Here is a 24,719-nt window from a genome sequence, read left to right on the forward strand (position 1 = left end):
AACAATGAGTCCATTCTAAACAGCGAACAGAATTATTATCATTTTCTTCCACATAATTTGTTGGACCATGTACAAAGCCCTATATCTGACAGAATGCATTTATCTCATTATCTTTTCATGGGCTATGTTAAATAAAATAAATAAAAAGTGAACCATGACCTTTGTGAAGTATTAATATAAGGGTTTATTCATTTTTGCCGAGGCTTTCAGTGGTAGTCCACTTGTACCACTGAGAAAAATAAGCTATGGGGAAAGAACAAACTCACCCAAGTTTCTGCTATATTGTGTGGGATCAGAGTTTGTAAAACCAGCTCTGGTGTAGGAACTGTACTGCATGTGAACAATGTGCTGCCTCTTGATGCACCTGGAAATGCATTTTTCCAGTAACTGGAACAATACTATGTCAAGATTTTTCTGAAATATTTTTGAAAGACCAGCACCGAAAACCTTGTTTAACTTTCATCTGCACATGCTAATTGTTATTAACACAGTTTCTGCCATCATACTTTTCATTTTCATGAACAGTCAGTCAGCAGATACAAAAAAAATATTTCCAACCACATACTGAAAGCTATTTCTTTCTCACATATTATAACAGAAAAACATTTCCATTATCATTTTATAAGGCGTGAGAGGATTCCAGTGACTAAAATTGTGATGAAAGCTTGTGGAAAATAATCAGCAGGTACAGAAGACTAAAACAATCTGCTTGAAGTTCTTTGCTGTGAAAGTCCTAGTTCTTTTTCTGCATAATATTTCCACTAATATCAGTTGTAGCTCTGCACTAAGTAGGAGCTCAGGATATTCATACATTGTTGAGATGAATGTTGCCAGCATTATCTAAGATTTATGCAAATATACACTCTAAGAGAAACTGGCATTCTTTCTGCATGGAAATCTCTTTTAAATTAATGCAGGTTTGTCTTCAAAACCGTGCTCATTTTGCCACCACACTATTTCTTAACCTTTTCAGATTAATGATCTCAAATCAAAGTAAGAATCATTCATGATCTGCTCAGTCAAAATGAAATGTGTACATGTGTGCAATAATAATCAAGTAATTTATTTGTGCATAGTTTTCAGAAGATGGATTGGAAATATTCAGTCTTGAAGGTCGCAGTATGTGGTGATAGGAATGGAGTTTTCCTCTGCTTTCTGTTACATCTATGCTTCTCAAACTTTACTATTGCAGTTTTTTTTAAGACTCTACCTCTACCCAGGAGAATTAAAAACTGATTGAGAAACAATAACTTAATCTTGCATGCAGAAGATCCAGTGGCACTTAGAGCATTTTGCATCTCACTCATGTTCAACTTTACATTTAGAATTAGCCTCACCTTTTCCCAGAAAAGGACAAAGATACCTACAATTCCCCAGTAGCACAAGGCTCCTGTTAGATATAAAACTGCAAGCTAAGGCAGGCCTAGGTTTCCTTTTAAGCAGGTGTCTGCAGGGGCCAGAATGACCATCTGAGCCTTCCCTGAGCCTGGGACTAAAGGACAGGCCCAGGGAGTGATATGGTGAAAATCAAATCAAATTTGCAAACTGTCCAATCTACATACTGCAGAACAACAACAACAACAACAAACTGCCTGACCCATAATATCAGCTATTTCAGCTTTACTGGGTCAAATCGATAGTAAATTAAATAAGGAATGAATGTTGAATTATGCCATCTTAAAAAAAAAAAAAAAGAATCTCTATGTTTAGGTAGAAACCAACATGGTTCTTATCCTACAAAGAGGCAGAAGTATGTTTCTAAAACAAAGTATGCTAAAAGCTGTAGGCAATATTCTGTAGACATTACTATTCAACAGAAAGAATTCTTCTAGGTATACGTAAAAAGTTTTACGGCTGAATTACAGAGCATGGAAATTAGAAGCTCAGGCAAAGCACAGAGAGCTCACACTATAAAAGTTTCCATTTATGAGACATACTTCTAAAACAACATCTTTAAGAGGAAGGTCCTTCTGCAGAAATTCACATTCAGCAGACAAGTCTGACATATAAGAACAACGACTCAAAAGAGGACATTTCATGTAATATGAAAAGGTGCCAAACAGCTAGCAAAAGAAGAAAAATGGAAGCAAGAAGTGTGCACATATACATATCTACTTCCATGCAAAGGTTAATTTAAAATATCAGCATCTTCTAGGCTGCACCGACCTTACTCACACTGGTCTCCACTCTAGCAAACACTGCAGTCCTGAGACAATTTATTCCCCTACAGGACTAAATTACATTTGCAACTTCATCCACTGTTGGCAGAGGGAATATTCACATTTCTAATGCTGCATAAAGCCTTAAGTGTGTGCTCACTACAGCCTTTGAGGCCAACTTTTCTCCCCTCATCCCCAGAAATCTAATCAGCTTTTCACTTATTCAGTCATATTGGAGCAAAAGAGATAAGATGGTCCTTGTCTTTGGGTTTGTTTGTTTGTTTAATCACAACAATGTGAAATGAATGTGCATTTGGGATTACATCCTATTTATCTAAATTAAATCAGGTTTTTTTTTCTTTTTTTTGGTTTGCAAAACTCAGGGGAGTGGATCAGTAGATGAAAAAAACAAGAATAACATTGTAGTTTTCAGAACAGCTGTTTCCTGTATATATGAGAAGTAAAAAGAGCTGAAGGATTAATTTAATTTATTTAAAATATAAATTAAGTGAAGGCATGGCACACACTTTATTAAAGAAAATAATTTCTTAAAATAAAATGAGATTTGTTTCTTTAAAGATTTCTATCTTAATAACAGCAAGATAGACTATAAAAGAACTAAAATTAGTATCACCATATCTCTCATTCAGTTTACATAGGACCTAGGCTTTTGAAAATACCATTCTCTATTTCAATTCAACTAGATGAAATGGGCATATTTATTACAGTTTTAGACAAAATTATTAATTTTAATAATGTCATATATAACTTTTAAAATTATATAAATATGAAGGTTCAAAATTGAATCTTCAAATATTTTAAGTATAATCAGAAATTGAGAACTTTTTCAGCAGCTAAATCTTTAGTAGACAACTTTTTGTGTCTGCCTAAATGCAGGCAACATGAAAATGCAGCAGCAACCTGTAGTTCAGCATTGTCTGAAGAAGAAATACTATAACTCTTTCCTAAAAATCATGACTCACATCGTGATTTCACTTTATACAAAACCCAGCACAGGTCAAGAATAATGCCCACTGTGAATATACTCTAACTTGGTATCCTAAAGAACTTAACTGGTAGAATCTCCCATACTAGCCCAGTAAGAAACAGATTGAAAAACTTTTAGGTTCATACAATCTCTAAATTCTGCAGGTTATTTTAAAAAATGTGTAGTGTAACTAACTTGCCTGTTTTTGTAAAAAAAAGTTCAGTATTTACAGACTCACAGAATTGTATTGCTGTCATTCTCCATTGGGTAAACTTGAAAAAATTTCTATAAAAACGGCAAATCAAATTACTTTGAGAGTAGTAACTAAAGTGTTAAAAAATGTTTATTAACAACACTTGGATCAGGAGGAAGTTTCATACCAGTAATTTTATTAATCATTATTTAAATGCTAGGAAGGAAGTTCCACCAGGCACACAAATGTGTCTGTTCATGAAAACCAAGGTGCTGGTGTACAAATAGGTCAAAGTAGAAAGACTGAAGATCTTGACCTTAAATTTACATAAATTTTTTCATATATGACTGAATAAACTCAGAATTATCTCAATCACTTCAGGTAATAATTATGAATTATTATTATTATGTTCATAGCAGGAACCATAATCTATTTAAGTATTTCATGATACATATACAGAACAAGAAATCTTCTCATGTGAAGAAACAATTGTGATTTTTTTTTTATAAATAGCAGGAAAAGAAGAAATATTAACATATTATTGTTTCCTTAAAAAGTCAGGATTATGTGTCGTGAAATGTACTTTGCTTCCTCAGACAACATGTATTTATTTTATTGCTGGCAATTGTTGGTCTAGTAAATACCACAGGAGTATAAAAAGTTAAGACTACAGGACTCTTGAAAGTCACTGCTAATAGTGGCAAAACTGTCAGCTCTCAGTGTAGATTACTAAATGTTAAGATTAGCAAAACGAAGATTAAGGAAATTCTCTGGAGTTATTAACATACCTGTAATAGTTTTCCATGAGATACCAAGGGAAATGTTGATATTCAGAGCCAGAACTGCACAGATGGATCACCATCAATATTAAGACTTATTGCCAAGTTTAGGGTATTTTTTTGAACTACCTACTTCCAGATTCTTTATTTAAAGAAGAAAAACAAAACCAAAACCAAACAAAAAGCCCCAACCAAACAAAATAAAACAGAGCAACAAAACAAAGCAAAAAAATAGATCTATTTCCCCCCAAACTCCAACACACTAGCATTAACCAGAGCACAAAAGGCAACAAAGCTAATAGCACCTGAAATAAATACATCTCTCTAACTCTGACATAGCTGAAAAATACATTTTTTTCATCAAGGAATATAGAGTTTTTTGTTGTTACTGTCAACTATTTATTTACATTTCTTATATTTCCCAAGTTATACTAAATATTTTATGCATCTTGTGAGCAAATAAAATTAAACAGTACAATTTGGTTTTATTTCAGAACATTCAAAACTTCTTTTACTAAATAAAAATAGAATAAAAATAAATTAAATTAATCTTCCACTATTAATCATATTAAAAATCCTCCTACAGGTAATTGATATAAACTTCTGTAAGGGTAAATCTGTGACATATGCTAGCATTTTTGTAGCTGCTAGAAATTTTGCACAGATTTATTTTTTCTCAGAGGAAGACGAAATTAGGTGGGCTTCTGATCTCGAAATTGAAATCAATAGTAAAAAAATCTTAATCTTCTGACAATTGGATTTATTATCAGAAAAAATATAATTGTGAGAAATTTCTGAATGTTTTGACACTTGGAGTCATTCAGTATCTATTCCTTGGCTGTATGAACTATTAACTGTTTGACTTAACAGAAGAACAAGTTTAGGACAAAACCCAGTGTGCAATGTGAAAACATTAAGAAATAGGTCTCCTCTAAGCTATCCTTTTGCATAGAATATTAATTTTACTAATTAAAAGACTCACTCTTTAAAGTTTGCTACCACCAAGCACAACTTGTGCAGGTACTGGCAAAAATAATGGGTGAACTTAATTCAAACTGTAGGTGTATAGCATAGCCCAAAAGAGATCTGAGACATTGAGGAAGAATCTGAACTACCTGGACAAATTATAGAAAGAGTAAGACACTACTGGAGTTAGGAAGGATATTAAAAATACCTGGAAGAAAAGCTTTCATTTGTATAGGCTTTGAGAAGAAAGAGTCATCTACTGAAACCTTAGCTGCCACCAAAAGGACTTGTTTTCTGCTTTGATAATATAGAAAATTGCATTTGACAATATCGTCCTTTCAAAACCTTCTGCGAATATTTAGAAAGAACAGAAATATCTGCTAGAGGATTTATGGGGAAAACTGTTCCTGAAACCTCTCATGACTACACCAGTGTGTGTAACAGTACTTCAGCTGTCACAAAGACTGAGCTAGACATGAGTCTATAACATGCCTTCCTCACTTTAAATCTGATCAGGAATATAGCAAAGAACAACCCAGCAATGTTTACCATGACAACATAATCTGTCAGCTGCAGATCACTTGCCCAAATGTAGCTGTTGTTACCTCTTTGAAAACATGCCATTGTTGCTCTTGCATTTCCAGAAGTTGAATCTGCTTGAAGTAGCCATGCTAATGGGATTCTGCAACTTTAGTTTCCTCCCAGTATAAAAAAAACCTAATGTTCTTCAAATATCACACACTGACAGGCTGGAACACTATCAGTAACAGAGTAAACCTATGATTTTTGAAACAGAACACAAGTCTTTGCAGCTCATACAAAAGACTTATTTTCAAACAGAGATCTCAGTTTTGTCTAATTCATTAGCTTTAGATAGGACTCAAAGGAGGACATGTGACACATTTAACTGCAGAACCACAAGTTCCCAGGTGAAACACTGAAGTGAGGAATCTGTACTCTCATAATTTATATCTCCCTTCCATATCTGATACATACACACACATTGTTTCACACCTGTGCAACAACGTGTATGCAGATAATTGCACTTGCTTCCTGCAGTGCAGCACTAACTGCTAAAAACTTGGCAAAGTGCCCCTAGCAAAGAGCCCTGTTTTACACAGTCATTTTTATGATACTTAGATAATCCAGGACAAAACTGCTGGTTTTGAAAGGGGAGTGATGGTTAGAGAAAGGATGAACTGTAATGACAAGTGAGACTACAGTTGACCAACTTGACAGTCAGAGTTTGAGGCTTGCAAAATGCTTCCATTCTGTCACCTCTGTTACAGAAGGCCAAACATGATCAGAACACACCTAGCTGCCTGCAGGTCTTTCAAGAAATGGCATAAACAGCTTCCAAGGAACCCAGAAAATATAAGATGTGAAACACTGTCTTCCTTTCACCCTAGCCCGGGAGATTTCCTCACATCTACTATTTCTCAGATGAATCTCTGCTTAACACTTTGGAAATTAGCATAGGAGCACTACACTGAAGCATGTCTGTCCTATAATTCTACAAATTCACCTTGATATAATAAAGTACTTTAAGGCACTTGATGAACTTTCTTTTTTTTTTTTTTTCTTTTATCTGAAAAGGAGGAAGAAATAAGGAACTTGGAGGCAAACAGTATCTAACTGATACTCACTGAATTATCACTTGATTTCAAAAAAACAAACTACAAGCCACAAAATATCACAAATTTCTGAAGAAGTCAACAGAGAAAAGTCAGAAATTACACTTAGAACACTGCAAAAAATTGATTTTTTAGTTCTTCCCTTCTCTTAGTGTACTACAGAACCATAGCAAAATTTAGAGAACGTTGCATAGGAAAAGGAACTTTTTTGAGGGTTTTTGTTCTTTGTTTTGGTTTATACAACAGAGATAGGAAGTTTGTCTTAGAATGGCCTTCCAAAAACTAAAGTCATATCCCTAGAGTCACTGCATCTTCACCACAAAATCACGTATCAAACTTCTGTAATGAATCTGTTAATGATAGATAAGAATTTGTGCTAATCTGATAAGGGAAAACCTTCAGATTCTAAGTCTTGTCACTAATCTAAGGTGATAGTTATATCAATATTTTTAAAATTGAGGGAGAGAATAAATAATTAGCATTCCACTAATACTGTGTTTTAGAGGAGACACTGGTGATCCAGGACACATTCACTCCTGGGAAAGTTCATTTCTGTATAGCTAAAAACTGAACATTATTTTCTTGAGGCCTGTTCCTACAGTAATACATATAGTTATCTTCTGAATGTGGGTTTTTAGTCATATAAATGTTTAAAAAATATTACCCTTTTTTTTAAATTCCCTTTTTACAAAGTCCACATATATTTATTAATATTTGCAAAGCTGAAGATGTATGAAAGAGCAGGAATGAAAAGAAAGGAAAACTATTGTTACAAAGCAGGCACAGCATATAATGAAACAGAACTAATCCAATGCATAACTTTAAAGTTGGCCAGCTTTATCAGGAGAGAAATATCTCATGAAAGGCAAACAAACACCAATCTCATTTTCCCTTTTCATGTATCTGTATTAATATAAATTTATCAAATAAAGGACAAAGAATATTTAAAAATCAACACTTGACTGCTTATTAAAGGAATGCAGTCAAAACAAATTTCTAAAAGAATTATTTTTCAGTAGATAACAAAAGAGAAGGAGATAATTATTATTTAATTTACTGAATAATTTCACTAGGTGCAAGGTCTCAAAGCTTTCCACTTCCAGGTTTCATATCCTAACAACTTGTCTCTATTAAATTTAGAAAACATTAGAAGATGAAACTTTTTTATCAGCAACTATTCAAGACATAAAGCTGAATGTCTTTGTGAAAAGCCTAGAATCTATCATTTTATTTTTTAGTTCATGTACTTTGCTCCATTATTTACACTATTTTGAACTCTGTTCCTTAGAAAGACTCCAAGGTTGATTTCAAAATAGTCAACCTTTTAACATTTTCTTTATAAGAGCACCAATGTTAATAAATAAATAAATTAGAGATATTTTCTTCAATAATGGCATATTTTAGAAACCATATTCTCATTGCTTGAGCATTCATTTAAGTAAAATGTGTGTCTCATTTTGGTATTCAATTAGTCACTTGGAAAAAACCCTAACAAAACAAACCAACAAACATTGCCATGTGGGCACATGTTTGAACTACATAGGTTTCTACTTAATTATCTTTGTTTCAGAAGCAGTATTTATTCACTTCATCTGCTAAAATGTGTTAGCCTATCTGTAAATGTAATATCTAATCTAACATCTAAAAATATTTTTCATTTCCCTCTTATGTCTAGTCTGTTTTCCATTCTCAAACTGATGTCCTTAAATGTCTCTTTACACTCTCACTGACAAATTAGTTTGAAAGACACAAAAAAGAGCAATAAAAGTAAATATTTTAATTTTTGTTTGAATGGAATATTTGTCCTTTAAGGTATTTCCTGCCTGAAGCATGTGTTCAGCTTAATTCAAATATTTTTTTGTATCTAATATAGGGTAGAATGTCTTTCATTGGTTTCCACCATCTATGTACTATTTCCAACCTATTGTACATGAGTATTATTAAAGTCAAATGTTCACCTCTAGCTGCTTTGAAAAATATTAGTAGGAAGACACACTCACCTTCAGGCTCCCCACAGAGTGTACACTGTGACTCTGCAAAGAAAAAGAGAAAATTATAATTTCTTTATTTTTAGATGTCATAATTATATCCAAATATAACAAAACTCAGATAACTCAAAGTTAGCACAAAAAAAAAAAAGCACACATTTCTTAAAAGGTGCAAAATAATTTAAAAAAAAGATTTTTGCAGGAAGAATTTTAAAATAGAATGATATAAATATTTAGTTACATTTATATAACTATCACCTTCAGACACTCCAGAGTGCATTCATGTAGCAGGACTTTTTGCTTCCACAAGACATTTTTATATTTTGATATGTACAATACTGCAGTGACAACAGTCATTCAAATAAAAAGTTTAAGTCTGCTAATATTTTACTAGTGGAGGTAGCAAACAGTAATAGTGACAGAGTTCAAATGTACACTTATACTCTGCAAAATACTCAAGTATAGCAATGAAGGAAATTAAACTCCATCATAACAAACATACAATCTCTAAATGTGCAGTTACTATTTTATCTACACACCACTATTTGTAAATTGATTGTCCTAAAATATATTTTGCATAATGTAGAAATATATGGACACATGGAGAAAATATTTTGAAGTATCTCTTGAGACCTGCTGCTTCAGGAGTCAGTATCAAGCTGTAGAACAGAGCTACTGTTTAGAATCCAAATGCCAAAATAAATTGAAATCCCAGGGAATGTAATCATGTTGGAAGATAATTCTGATATACTGGTAAAAGTCCTACTAGAACAAGAAAAAGCAGTATATTTTATATCACAAAGCTCAGAAATCTTCATTTTAACCCTCAGGTGAAAAATGGCATCTTCAACAGCAAGAAGTATGCTGAAGTAAATATATCTATATATGCAGGCACACACATACACACATGTGTGTATACATTTTAATATAAAATCAGTACAAAAAGCAGTTTAACATGCTGGGCAAATAAAAGTCCACTACAAAAGCTTCCTGAAATTATCTCCACCTTGCATAACAAATAGAAGATTTGACTTTAGCTGTGATCTTCACTCAAAAGTAAAAAATGCCAGAAAAATACAATATGAAACACGTGCACTGAGCAGATTAACCTCCACAGTGCTGCAGTGACGCTGCCAGCTATTTAGAAGAACTTTCTCCATACAGGGAAGAAGCTGTCTCACAGTAACCTGCCTTGTAATGGCATTTGACCCTACATCTTTTACATATTTTAAACATGTAAATCATTGGGGTTTTACTACTGTTAGAGACTATGGCATGCATGTGGGAAAGGAATGAGGAAAAATAAGTTTTTCCAAGCAGCTCTGCTGATGATAGGTAGATCACAACTTTTAGAACACCATAAAGTTGCCTGATAGAAAGGAATGAAATTTAAAGCAGTTCAGCACCTTGAAACATGTAGCCAAAGTTTGTATTGACAGACTCATTAGTGTCCCCAGCAGAGGTGACAAACTAGAAACAGCACCCCAACAGCAGGCTTGAGAAAATCTCCAGTGAAGAGCACGAAAAGCTTGGTCACAGGTAAGACAGGCCGGTTTCTTTCACCACACGATGAAAAATGCACTTGCCACAACATGAACTGATGCAGAAGAATCAGCTCAGAAGATATTTTTTCACATTTAATTCAAAGACTTTCTGAGGTTTTACTGAGATGGACTGCCTGCCTGTGTGTAGTTTGTTATCCCAATTGATAAGGAAGAATAATCTGACTTGGTTTCTGTACTTCTGACTTTTTTTGGTCCTCTGTGTTCTGCTAACAACTGCTTCACCAGTTTTTTACAATCCAGAGTCTGCCTGCCATATTTTGCACCTTCAAACACCATCTTCTAAAGGTCTCCACTCAACAGTACAAATTACTAGCTTCCCTCTTTTTTCCTCATAAACATAAATTAGTGCCTATATTACAAGTCTGCAGCGGGCTAGATAGTCTACCTGCAAAATAAGGCTTGCAGCTAGGACTATTGCCAGAAAGTTGTCAAAAGCTAGAGAGGTGTCAGCTCTATCCCTGCCAGACTGCTGCTTTTTTGGACTTTTTTCAGAGGTTCATTTAAGGTCCTGTATCAGTGAGCAACCCAGGTGTCCCCCTATCTCAGCAGGCCTGAGGAGATTTCATGGGGAGATTTTTTGTTATGCCTTCCAGCAGCTGGGAATCATTTCAAACTGACAGCAGCACGTCTCCCTCTACGCTGGTAAGAAGCTGACTTTGTGGATGTGCATAATTCACCAGGAAGTTTCTGGTTATGAATTTCTCTGCTGTAGTTTGCCACTGGGGTGGGGAGACTAGATACCCTTGTTGTTGTGCTGCACACATACAGGTTGAGAGACAAATAAAAACACAAACCACTTCTAGTAGGCAGGTACACAACACGACAAGGAGGTAACAGAGCCCTGCTTCCCACAGAGCCTGTGTGAGAGAGACAGAAATTATTATTTCTCTATAGAGTCTGTTTAGATCTGTACACTCTATGGCTCTTGTTGAGAGACTGCATGTCCTCAGTTTCTAAAACCACAACACATAAAACATGCACATGGCACTCAATTATTTACAGATTTACATTATATGTAAATACAGAAATCTGAAAATTTTGTTAAGAAGCTCTGATTTGACACTTATTTTAATTTCTTTTCTCTGTAGTGAAGTTGTTAGTTGGTAAAAAAGATCTTTCTGGAAGATGGCTCAATACTAAATACCTGTATAAATTTAAATTTTTCTAATTTTAATTTCAGTTCTGGAACAGATGACAACAGTGAAAGACATGACAACAGGATACCTTTCCATCAGGTGAAATTACATTGTTTAGGCTTAGGTCCATCTCACCCAAAGTTGAGTATCAACATTAATTGAGTGTATCAGCAAAATCTAAACTAGTCTTAAAAAATTAACCAATGAAAATAAAAGAGAAAGAGAAAGAAACAGCCACCTAATCTGCCTTAGAAACTTATGTAGCATGAAAACAAAATCAAGAAGTCACTTTTTTTTAAATTACTCATTCCTTTTTTCTTCTTAATGTTGTAAAAGGTCTTAGACTTCATAATAATATTCACTGCAAAAGAGGAGTGTTTATTATAAGTGACCACTGGAAATGAAGTAGTTCAGTCTCCCACTGAGAGCAGAGAAGGGCTTTTGCCAATACAAGTTTAACTCTGCTGGGGTTTAATAGTCAAGTCCTGAAAGTCACCAAGGATGGAGATTCCACGACCTCAATGAGCAGCCTGCACCAGGGCTGCATCAGTCTCATTAAGCTGTATTTGACTGTCTTGGTCTGCACTTTGTGGCCATTCTTCCTTGTTATATCACTCAGCATTGCCCAAGTGAGTTTTGCTCCATACTCTGTAACTCTCCTTCATGTAGCCCACTGTGGATCTTCATCCCAACAGACTAACTAAGCCCATCTCTTTCAACTACTCTGAGCAGAGGGCCCTCTGCTAGACTTCCTCCATTTTCTCTCTATGCTTGTAGAAGCAGGGAGCCCCAACCAGTGAACACAGTATTCCATGTGCCACACCAGCACCAGAGGGAAGTAAAAACCTTGACAATTTGCTAATCACACTCATGCTGACATAGCCCAGAACACACTTTACCTGTTTGCAATGAGAATACTGTCTGCTCACTCTTATGCAGCTTGGTATTCATGTTTATTCAGAAAAAAATAAACTAGTATATCAAGTCTCTATAAGATGAGTCCCCTGATCCAAGTCTCCCAACTATTATAGGCATGCTAATGTATGTGAAATTATGGCCTCAGACAAGTAACTTTTCTACACCCATGCTGGATAAAATGTTGAAGCGGATGAAATAGAAGTGGGGACATGACCACATTTCAGACAAAGATATTTCTTAAGCCTCTCCCTTGCAAAATTCCTAGTAATGGATTATGTCTGTACATATCTGATCCATCCAAAGTATTATAGTGATATCTCACAGGAGGTATTCTTTCTTTGTTGTGTGTTGCTAATTAATTGCACTTAACAAAGTTGCTCCTTCTTGAAAACACATACATCTGAGTAACTTTTTGTCAGAGCTCTCAATAGTAAAATGACTAATACAGGTGAGTGTTCAGAGATTTAGGACCCAATAAATCAATAGAACAAGGAAAACCTGTATTTATATTATTAATCTCACTCCGTCATTTTGAAATTGTCTAGCCAACAGAAATAATGTTCCCATATACAAGAACTTGCTGACAAAATAGGTCATAAGAAAGATCCTCTGAAGAAACAAATTTGTCATGAAGACACAATATATTTTTCCCTCCAAATATTATAAAATGTATTTCATTTTTATCATTTTTCTTGTCCAATCTCAATGATAAGAACAACTAAAAAGAATAAAACCAGACATATAAATACCAACATTATTTCTCAAAAAAAAAAAAAAAAAAAACCAAACTGAGTTCAGTTTTAAATTAGAGTGAAAATAAATTATTCTGTTAAACACATTAACATCTCATTCTTTGTATACACTTTTCTTGTATGGCTGGTGCAAGTACAATCAAATCTACTATAAAGAGGTAAAGAAAGCAATATAAGGGCCAGGTGAAATATACAAAATAGCCATTAAATATTGCAATTCAAAACATTCATGCAGGCTATATAATGGAATAGGATCAAGACACCACATACCAGTAATATTTTTAATTAAAGAAAATACTGTATGGTATTTAACTCTACATTTTACTGTACACTATGTACTAAACAGGGGTTGAGATTTTTTCTAAATTATGGAGTCAAATCTGGATTTTGACCAGGTTTTATGGAAGTGACAATATGGTGAGAAATAATATGCAAAGGTGAGAAGCAGTGCTGGGGATAACTTGTCATTTCAGCACTGCATTCAGAAAATACATGAGGTCAGCACTTCTGACTACCCTTTGAATAATATACCACATATCCTGTTCTGTATCTCCTCTTCATTTTTGTAACAGGCCTTTCTGTCTCTCTTTTCATCTGATACTTCCAGATACCCTGCACAGCTCTTCCCTGCTGCCTATATAATTTTAAATTTCAATTAGAAACATGCATGTTGTCTATTGCCCATATTTCTCTATTTGCTTTTCCTGTTTGCCCCATTATATCTATTTACTAACTGGCCAAAAAAATCAGATAGCACTGTACAATTACTGAATATCACTGCCTATTTGAATGCAGAGTTCCATGCATCAGAGGAAAACCAGAAATTATTTTTGTTTCACAGAGAAATATGGAAATATGGTTTGCCTGACAAAAAACAGGTCAGTTTACCTTTCCCCCATTCACTTAGGCAAAATAATAATAATAATAATAATAATAATAATAATAATAATAATAATAATAATAATAATAATAATAATAATATCAATTTACAAGAGGAAATTTAGCAGATAATTCATTAGATTTTTGTTCTAAAGGCAAACACAACTGCTTAATCATTTTCATCAGCACCCTACCATCAGTCTCTTTACATCATTTTACTGATGTTAATGAAACAGAACTGTGTGGCACTCAAAGAGAAATAGAGTAGCCATGCATTATATTGAGATTTAGTGCGACTGAAAAGCAAATCATAATTTAAGGCTCAACTGTGAAAACAATAATTTTAAGGAGTTTAATCCAATATTTGTATCAAAACATGGCTATAACAGCACCAATAAAAGCTCAAAGTATTATGAACTATATTTTCCATTCCCTCTCATGTGTATTTTTTCTCCTACACCTTTTGCTTTATCTATTTCAGCTCTTTCCTACTGTTGGTATTTCATCATTACACAGTATCATCTGCTGAAACATCAGTGGGACAGACCTGCAGGATAAACTGCAGGATTTTGCCCTGTCTACCAAGACTATCCGTTCACAATATCCTCTTTGTTCCACACTGATGCTAGAGCAAATCCTCTGGAGACACCCTGCTCCATGTTCAGTCATCCATTTAGGTAAGGTATTCAGAGACATCTACAAAAACCAACTAGCCTTTTCTTCTACAAAGCTCATTTTACCTACAGATTTTTTTTCTAAAATGTGCTCTAAAGCCTCCAGTGACAAGGAATAAAACCCTCCATATGCAGATGGAGAATAAAACATTTAATGCACTCAGGGGAAAAAAAATAATATCTCATTGATACTCATTTCCTTGAGTTTTTTTTTTTTTTTCTCAATTTTAATTCCTCAGTTTTTCTCTCAGTCATGGTGTGTAATACTCATCTTTGCTGTTCTCCAACTTATAAGTGCCCCACACTGAATACACTTCATGACCAAAACCCTTTGACTGCCTGGTACAGCAAAATATTTACTGTCTGACAATCTCATATTTCTAAGAATGCTATTGGCCTAAATTAAGGCAGCACTATTTTCTTGACTCAAATGATATGTCACTCATCCTTTTGGACAGAAATTTGACTAGAGGTACCTGGATCAGTTACTATCATAAGAATGAAATTAATTCAAAGATACTTTGTTGATGCACTTTTGCAGTACAAGCCCTATTAAGGTAATCCATGTAAACCAAATCCACAAAGCATTCAAGGTACTTTTTACAACTACTTCTTTGAAAGAACTACTTGTTTGAAGTGGTAAAAATAATCAAAATAACACTACACAAAAGCACTGTATTTCTTTTAGTACTGTGAGTGCTGAAAAATGGCACAATAGGAAGAGAAAGCAAGTATTTTTGCACTTAAATATTGTTTTGGACCATTTCCATGAACAGTCATAAAAGAAATAAAAATAACTTCAATCAATCTTCAATCAAAAGAAAATCACATTTGTGTACCTATAGGTAAACATATTTGTTCATCTTGAAACTTGTTTTGTTTTTCTGTGGTTCTTTTTTTACTCAGAAAAATAAGTAACTTCATCATGCAGAACATGATGAAAAATATAATCACAACAATTGTTTAGAGTTGTTGTGGATATAGCAAATAAATGTATTTGATTCCTTTGAAACTATTTCTACAAGTACTTCTTGCTGAGTCTAAGAGCCTACTTTCCTGCCTTCCTCTCACTGCTGATCATTGTATGATCATTCTCAAGATGTGATTCCCCTGCATTTGCAATTTCAGCTTTCTTGAATACTTCCTTTCAACTGTATTTATAGTTAAAACCCTTTTACTGCCTAGGACTGGGCCTTGAGGTTAGGAAAATCAAATAGCTACTAAAGTTTTGGAGAATAGGAAAAATACAATAGGAAATAACCCAGCTGCCTGTGAGAGCCTAGCAGCTGGGCTATACTGGGAAAGATAGAGCAAGGCAACTGAGTAGTCCTGAGAAGTGAAGATACTGCAAGAAGTTTAAATATAAACAGAATAGCCATTATTGAAATAGAGTGAGCCTAAAGCTGAAGAAAATCAACCAGCCTGGAAGCAAACTTTGTATATTTTTGAGCAAATGAACTGACATCCAACCAAATGCATAAAGCAACCACTAAGAGACCATTATTTTCCCCAGATAAAAATATAAAGTTCATGCTCAAAACAATGCCAGAACCTATTCACAGTATTTGTACATCAGATCCTTCTCCATATGGAGTTTACACATTACACATGCATTAGCCAAGCCAAAGGAGATCAAAAAATCAGATATTTTCAAAGGAAAACAAAAATAACTGAAGCAATAAAAAGCAAAATATTAGCCACTCAAGAAATAAAAAAGGAGCTAATGTTTCTCTTGGTGATCTGGACACAAATGCTTTCTTTTCAGAGGAGCAGCCATAAACACAGTAATAAAAAGGATGTGCTTTAGCACACTTCTGATACACATTTCAAATGCACAGTAACCAAGTGGAGAGTCTAAATATCTAAATATCCCAAACAAGTCCAAAAAGACCAGGTGATAGGTTTATAAAGTGAAAATCCATTTGTATTTCTTCTTGTTTTTTCTCATTTTCTAGTGAAGTTGAAGGTTAAAGTGAGTCATATTCCTCATAGACAAGGATAAGAAACTTGCCACCCCCTAATCACATTGTAGCATGATTTTGAAAAATGCCATGGAGGGCAAGGGTGATGATCAAAAATTGTAGGAGTGATGACCCATGAGAGTGCTGTGAAATACAAAACTGAAGACAGTTTGAACCTTGCTTGCTCCAAAAGCCCTCTGGAGCCAATGCAAGTGTCATTGGAGTTCAATTCAGAGTCAATAGTACACTAGTGCAAATCTACCCAGGCTATAGATCATAATTTCTCTATTTTGTGTCTCTTTTTTTTCTCAATCTTATTTCCTTTTGCTCATTTTAAGAGATTTCACCAATACTGTCAGAGCCTCATAAGAACAAATAAAAATGGTACAAATCCAAGCTGAGTATGATATAACAAAGAATCAAATAGGGAGATGGCAAAAAAAAATAGGATGGGACTGTACAGGTATAGAGTATATCACACAATCTGATACTCTGGTACATTGAAGGTGTAATTGATTTTTTTCACTCCTTTCTCTTTATTTACTCTCATATAGGAATCAGATTTTGAAAGCATCTAAATGGAGTGGGGATTTGACTTTAAAAGCAAATTTAAGGAAATACAAAGGGTCTACAAAAATATGTAACAATTTTAAGGGGATGTATCCATGTCAGGGCAAGACTTGAATGATGTCCTTCATATAAAGTCAGTAATGTATACCAACTCAGAACAGTAGGGATTGGAAGAGATATTCTGAGGTTGTTAAAGTTTAGCCCTCAAAGCAGAATACTGCCAAAGTAACCTCACATTTCTCAAGGCATTGCCTGCTCAAGTTTTGAAAATCCACCAGGAAGGAGAATTAACAGTCACCCTGGGCAACTGTTTCACTGTTTGACTACCCTCACAATGAAGAGTTTATACCTCAAATCTAATTGAAATTTCCCTTGCTGCAACAACTATCTGTTCCCTCCTGTCCTTACACTGTGCATGTCCATTAACAGTCTGGCTCCATCTGGCTGTAATGACCCATTAAGCAGCTGAGGACAGCAATTAGCTCTGTTCTCCTCTTAGCTTCCTTAGCCTCAGGCTGAACAAATTCAGGTCTCTTCAGTGTCTCCTTGTGCATCATATACTTCAGTACTCTGCCCATCTTGGTGGCCATCCTCTGGACATGCTCCAATTTGTGTTTCTTATACTGGGGTGGGGGTGGCTAAGGGCTAGAACTGGGCCCTGCTCCAATTGCAGCATCTGAAGTGCCAAAAGAGGGGAACAATCACTCCATTTAACCTGCTAGCTGTACTGATGCTGTCCAGTGTGCAGTCAGCCTTCATTGCTGCAGACACACTTCTAAGGTTCTTATAAAAGTACTAATTACACTTCTAGGTCCTAATTCAAGCTCAAAAGGACTGTGATATGCAACTTTAAAGCTTGACCTTATCCAGTCAGGTCAAATATGCAGTGGCCTCATATGCTAAATAACTACTTGAGGATGTTTACAGAATTTTGATGTGCCAGGCAGTGACTACCAACAGCTAGAGACCACAACTCAAGGTCTGATCAGTTGTATAAGATTTTCCACTGTCCTAAGAAAGAATCCACTATGGCTTCCTTCTTAAATACAGGTGGAGGGGAACTAAGTTCACAAGAGCTCTGAGCTGAAACTGTTGGGATGTCTGCATTGAACAGTCCTTGAGATCTGATGACATTTCTAAATACATCTTCATATCTCAGAAGGAGAGCTTCCATACAGTCTCTACTCTCCATCAGAAACATTGTCTTCTGGAGAGCAAATACAGAAAAAGCACAAATTCAGTATGAAGCACTAAAACTGATTTTAAGAAATTAAACCGAAATCTGTTTATGCTATACAGCATTTGCAGCCAAAGAAATAAGCATTAATAAAGTTAATCTGGAAAAATTTGAAAGTGAACTTACAGAAAATATCCTTACTTTTCCATCTTAAACTTTCTCAGGGAAAAAAAAAGTTTATTGTGATGATGATTTAAAACACTTTAATCTCACTGGATACATAAATGTGACCTTTATCTTAACCATTACAAAGGCACAAAGAGATAACTGTAGGACTCAGACCTAAGCTCAAAAAAAAAAGACTTCTTAATTTTAGCTTTTACAGTAGAAATTAAGGATTTATTTGGAGTTATAGAAACTTTCTAGTGAGCTAAACAGGAAAAAAAATGTTTGCTGTTTTCTGTAAAAATCATCAACTTCAATCTCCCAACTTTTCTCTGGTGAAGTATTCACTCACACTTGTACAAAGCTGCTATGCTGGAACAAAGTGTAAAACTGAGCACATCTGGAAGCTTTCTATGCATGGTTTTCTATAGTGAACATTCCTCATGAACATTCATAAACAAAACCAACCCAAAATTCCAGTTACAACTAAACGAACATTAATAATAACTAGATAAATCCTTTGACAAAAAGATGTAGAATTGCAATAAAGAAATAGGATTTGAAGGTGTAAAAGATATTTTAAGCTACATTGAGATATGGAATTCAATGACTGAAATATCTGATCTTTTTCTAGAAACACTAATTAATTCAACTTTAAATAGCCAAAAGTGAAGTTGCAACAGCAGATTTAAAAATCGCTATATCTTTTCAACTGTATGAGCCCCTTGTTTTCTTCTGTGCATCATGTACACAGCAAATGATACCTCTTTCAGCCAGCATTACCTTTTAGATTACTGCAGCAAGCTAGAATTCATTGCCAGTAATTTGACCTTCACTTCCTTTATGCCTTTGCAATGGTCTGGTGATTGCTTTAATAGCTAGCTACGAGGAAGTCCAAAACTGCAGTATTAGGAGTCTATGTACAGAGCACAACCACTGAAAGGTCAAAATACAGACTGTTAACATGCACTATGCCATTTTTGCAACTGCTAAGTATCACAGATCTCTATATATCATATAGAAACTTCAGAGAACCTGAAATGTAAACACACAAAACTGATGTGGGATGTATTTGTCTGATTTTAAAACAGCACCAAAATTAGAATCTTAGAACAAGCCATGCTAGTATTTTAGACATTGTTATCGATATATTGAAACCCTCATAAAACTCTCAAGGTTAAATTAATGTATAATATACTCAGCTAATTAAGTACAAATCACTGGCATTATCATCACTGGAGCAAACTTCCACTGACCAATCTAGCCTAAGGACAGGATACTACTAATAGTTACTGAATGGTACTGCCTTTTGGAAAATAAACATTTTTTTGAATCAAACATAAAATGGAGTTGCATAATTGCTCTTCACTTTTGAGAGAGAGACAAAAGCAGAAGACCATAAAATACACTAGTCCATATTAAATGCCCAAAATTTCTCAGATAAGTTAACTGAGTTTAAAGCAATACCAGTTTCTCCCAATTCTTCAGAACTATCTTTCTTTCCTTTCCAGATGCATTAAATGAAATATCTACTAAAACTGCCTTTTTCAATTTTAGGGTAATGATAGTCACTGCTCTCTGCTTTCTTTAACAAGATACTGGAAGCAAATTTGCATACACAAATGAAAAATTAGATTGATGGAGTAGTTTCTCTTTATGATCCAATGTTCAAAATCATGCAGAGAAACTGCCACCACCCTTGGTCTGTTTTTCTGACAGAATATTTAAAGGGAAAAAATTGTTTCAATCATGTGAAATTTGTTGTTAATGCAGCAATTTCTTTTAGATAAACATTCTAAACACTGCTGACTGACCCGTAAACAGTCACATGAGTGAGGTTATCTGCAGGACTGGCCATGAATTTAGAAATTATAAACACACACATGTGATTACCAAAATTTGACGGCCTCCATCAACTATTTGCAAGACGTAACTAAGGGGTAAATTCCTGAAAATTTAAAACTAAGGAGATTATTTTTAACAAGAAGATAATATTGAATTACTGGCCAGAGACAAGTAATGAAAAAACTATGATCCATCTTTCATAATCAAACTATAAATAATACGTAAGTTATTCATAAATAAATGTCACAAATGAGTAGTTTATAATGCTAAAGGATTTAGCATTATAAATTCTCTTAATCACAGAAACACCCCTGAATTCCTAATCAACAGAAAACGGATATACACATATGAAATTAGTTGTCATTCAGATTTAATACTTCATTCTTAAAAGAACCAAGCATGATTTATCATAGCAATTTTTCAGGACTATTTATCTAAGTTTTCTTATTTAAAACATTTTAGTTATTGGATGATATAATTAGACAATTGCTATTTGACTTCAAAAACTGTTGTACCTCAGGTGTGGTTGAAAAGCAGTAAACAAAAAAAAAAATTGGCTAAAATGGAGTTTAAACATAAACAAGCTTCCAAATATATATAATTTTCTATTAATATTTTAGGACCTTTAAACATCTATACAGACTTCATGAAGTGATTGTATGATGCACTAGTAATAACATAATTCTATCTATTAGACTTACAAATGCTTTGTCTCACACAAAGTTTTATAATATAAATTGTCTAGCCTAGCTTTATTATTTCCAAAATAATCCAGCAAAAATTTGTCTAATATCTAAACTACACAAAGACATTGAAATGCTTTGAGAATATTAATAAAAGTTTTCAACACACATTTTTAATATTTTCATATTCTGAAGGCATACATTACTTTCTCTAGGGTTGTGAGTTTAGTTCCATAAGATTAAAATAATTAATCAAACGATTTTTTACAACAATAAAATAAATTTCTGGATGGGAAATTACATGCTTTCACATAATTATTATATGTGATGCAAAACCTAGAAAAGCAAATACCTAAATATTTACACTGATTTCAGCAGAACAAAGTAATTTTTATACATTTCTCTAAAATGTGTCTGCTTTGAAATTGGCCCAGATTAGGAGATTCTTAAATACTCTTACAGTAAAGGAAAGGAAATTTAAGAATATCTATTCCCTCCTCCTCTTTACCCAATTTCCTGTCATTTTAGAGAAATTTCTCTCTCTCTCTCTCTCTCTCTCCCCACTCCCGTGATTTTTTGATTATGGTAATGCAATAATAAGTGAATAAATTAATAAAATTGTAAAAGACTAATATTTATGGGGAAAATTTAAATGGGAGAAGAAATAATCTCCTTGAAACAAAGCTTCAGTAAATGCCCAACTAGCATTGCCTCAAGTTGCAGGCACTGAATGCAGTGCTTACAATTCCCATTAAACTGATATTTCTTTTAGGTAAGCAGAAAAATGGAGATCAATAGCACCTTACTATTGAAAAAATAATTAGGAATATAAAACAACTGGTAGCCCTGAGGAAACTCGGGTGGTTTTAAAACTATCCTTCAGCTTGCTTGTCCAGCTAACTAAAAGCCCAAACTCTGCTTTTAAAAAGACCTTTGAAAAGAATACTGGTATTGCTAATGCACAAAATCAAATGTTGCAATAAACCTGTACCCTATGACTTCATATCCTTGCCACAATATTTTAGTGACACTGCTCAAACATAACAGCTTACAGGGGTTCTGTTTATATGAAACATTTTTTTCCACAGTGAAAATAAATAGTTCTGTATAGTTTGCATGGTAGATCTCCTTACTGTAATAGCTTAATAACACCAATATCTAATTCAGCTGATTTGGAAATAAGAATCTATCCTTAAAAATATTTTCCTATACAGACTCTATGAAAAAAAAATACATAAATATATAGACAGGAACAAAAGACAGGAATGGTCTTTATGAGAAAGAACTTGGTAACAATAATCTAGAACTGAAGATGGCAACTCACAAAACACCAAACTTTTCACCAAATAAGTGTATTGGGTTTGCATGGCCAGATTTTCATAGCAGGGGGTTACAGGGGTGGCAGCTGTGAGCAGCTGCCAGACACTTTATCCATGTTCAGCAAAACCAATGCCAGACAGCTCCAGGATGGATGTGCTGGGCCAGTCAGAAATGATAATATCTATGGGATAACACAGTGAAGAAGAAGAAGAAGAAGAAGAAGAAGAAGAAGAAGAAGAAGAAGAAAGAAGAAGAAGAAGAAGAAGAAGAAGAAGAAGAAGAAGAAGAAGAAGAAGAAGAAGAAGAAGAAGAAGAAGAAGAAGAAGAAAGAAGAAGAAGAAGAAGAAGAAGAAGGAGAAGGAGAAGAAGAAGAAGAAGAAGAAGAAGAAGAAGAAGAAGAAGAAGAAGAAGAAGAAGAAGAAGAAGAAGAAGAAAGAAGAAGAAGAAGAAGAAGAAGAAGAAGAAGAAGAAGAAGAAGAAGAAGAAGAGTTATTGTGCAGGTGTAATTATGACCAGACAAGAGCTGAGTGAGAATATGTGAGAGAAACAGCCCTGAAGACACCAGGGTCAGTGCAGAAGGAGGGGCAGGAGGTGCTCCAGGCACTTGAGCTGCAGCCCACGGGGCAGCCATTGGGGAGGCAGCTGTGCCCCTGCAATACATGGATGTCCAGGGGGGATGCAAAGATCCGCCTGCAGCCCATGGAGGAGCCCCACACCAGAGCAGGTGGATGCCTGAGAGGAGAATGTGACCCTGTGGGAGGCCTGTGGAGAGAGGAGTCCCCCCTGGAGCAGCCTGTCCTTGAAAACCTGTACCCTGTGTAAGAGTGATCAACACTGCAGCAGTTTGAGGGGGCCTGTTGCCCATGGGAGGAACTCATGTTGGAAAAGTTCATAGAAAACTCTCTTGTGGGAGGGATCCCAAGCTGGAGCAGGGGAAGGACTCGGTTCCCTGAGCAACAACAGAAACAACCTGTGATGAACTGACCTTAACTCCATTCCCTTTCACCCTGCACTGCTGGGGGAGGTAGAGCCGGGAAGTGGGGGAGGGAGGTGTTTTTAAGGCTTTATTTTACTTCATTATGCCACTCTGATTTTGTTAGTAATAAATTTAATTAATATCTCTAATTCTAGTCTGTTTAGCCCATGACAGATTTGGTGAGTGATCTCCCTGTGTCCTTATCTCAACTCATGAATGCTATGTTATATTTTCTCTCCACCATGCTGTGGAGGGAAGTGATAGACAGGCTTTGATGGGCACCTGACATCCAGCCAGGGTTAGCCCAGTACAGTAATGCAAAAAGTATCGGGAGGTAACAAAATCACAGAATCCAAGTGCAAGGCTTAAAAACCACCTACGCCAAAATGCCATACAGAAACACTGAGAAGCTGAAAAAAATCAGTAGATACAGAGAAAGAAGAAAAGATACATATAAGAACTTAACATGTTGTCGGTTTGGGGTTTTTTTTAATGCCATAAGCATTGATATTGCCAAACATCTGCAAATGTTCACATATGCATAATAACAAATAAATGTTCAGTTCATGTTCATTGAAACATTGAAGCTCATTGGAAGTGCCACAAACTTTATGTGAATTCCCTGAAGAGAGTACTTGCCGAGTATAGATGAATGAAATACTCATTCACAGTGAGAGCTTGGTCTAGGTGTGGGAAATGCAGCATCAATACTGTACATGAAAATTGAGAGAAGTGGGACTCAGATGTTTCTATTTTGAAAGATGGGGAGCTTTAGACACTAGGAAGTGAAAGATCAGGAGCTTGGTATGTATCAGCATAGCTCAGCCAAAATCAAAGGAATCTCAGGTTTTTTGCTAATTATTTGGCCCAAGATCTTTCAATCTGTGGGTAATAACACAACTGGAGACAGAACCAGTAATTAGGAGAATGCAATTGGATTCAAAAGGTTTTCCATTATTTTTTGACTGGATGAGCAGATGGCAAATGCAGCTTAACATAGAAAAAAAATGTGAGATAATTAGCAGGGAAACCAAACACCAAGTTAGAGAATATATACTAAATGGAAATTTCATCTAGGAAGCTAATCAGGAGAGGAATTTGGGGGTTATTATGAAAAATAATTAAAACCATCAAATCATTTCACAGCTGCTGGAAAAGAAGGCAAAGATGATAGTAGGTTGCATTAATAAATAGATATACCACAAAGTAAAGTGGTATTATTAGTGCTCCAGGCATTTATTAAAAACCATCTAGAATATTGCATCCGGCTCTGGCAAGCATGAGAGTGTGCAGCAAGGCACTGCATTACTGACAAAAATTGGTGTGCTAGTGGTACTCCCCAAGCACCAGACTCCCAGTGCTGTTGAGTAAGCCTCTCCAAGTCTAAATAA

At 34.9% G+C, this 24,719-nt stretch overlaps 1 protein-coding gene across 6 annotated transcripts in view; it reads right to left on the bottom strand.

Moving 5' to 3' along the window:
• The window catches only part of DLGAP2 (DLG associated protein 2), a 449,026-nt gene that overhangs the window by 219,818 nt on the left and 204,489 nt on the right, over window positions 1-24,719 (bottom strand). For 5 of the 6 annotated variants that reach the window (XM_053938073.1, XM_053938076.1, XM_053938074.1 and 2 more), the window contains one exon: window positions 8,720-8,752. In XM_053938073.1, the coding sequence (XP_053794048.1) occupies window positions 8,720-8,752 (33 nt within the window). Of the gene's footprint in view, window positions 1-8,719; window positions 8,753-24,719 lie in introns of those variants that run through there. The other variant, XM_053938079.1, reaches the window with a different exon arrangement.

Source organism: Vidua chalybeata, chromosome 3 (assembly GCF_026979565.1).
Source record: "Vidua chalybeata isolate OUT-0048 chromosome 3, bVidCha1 merged haplotype, whole genome shotgun sequence".
Taxonomy (NCBI): domain Eukaryota; kingdom Metazoa; phylum Chordata; class Aves; order Passeriformes; family Viduidae; genus Vidua; species Vidua chalybeata.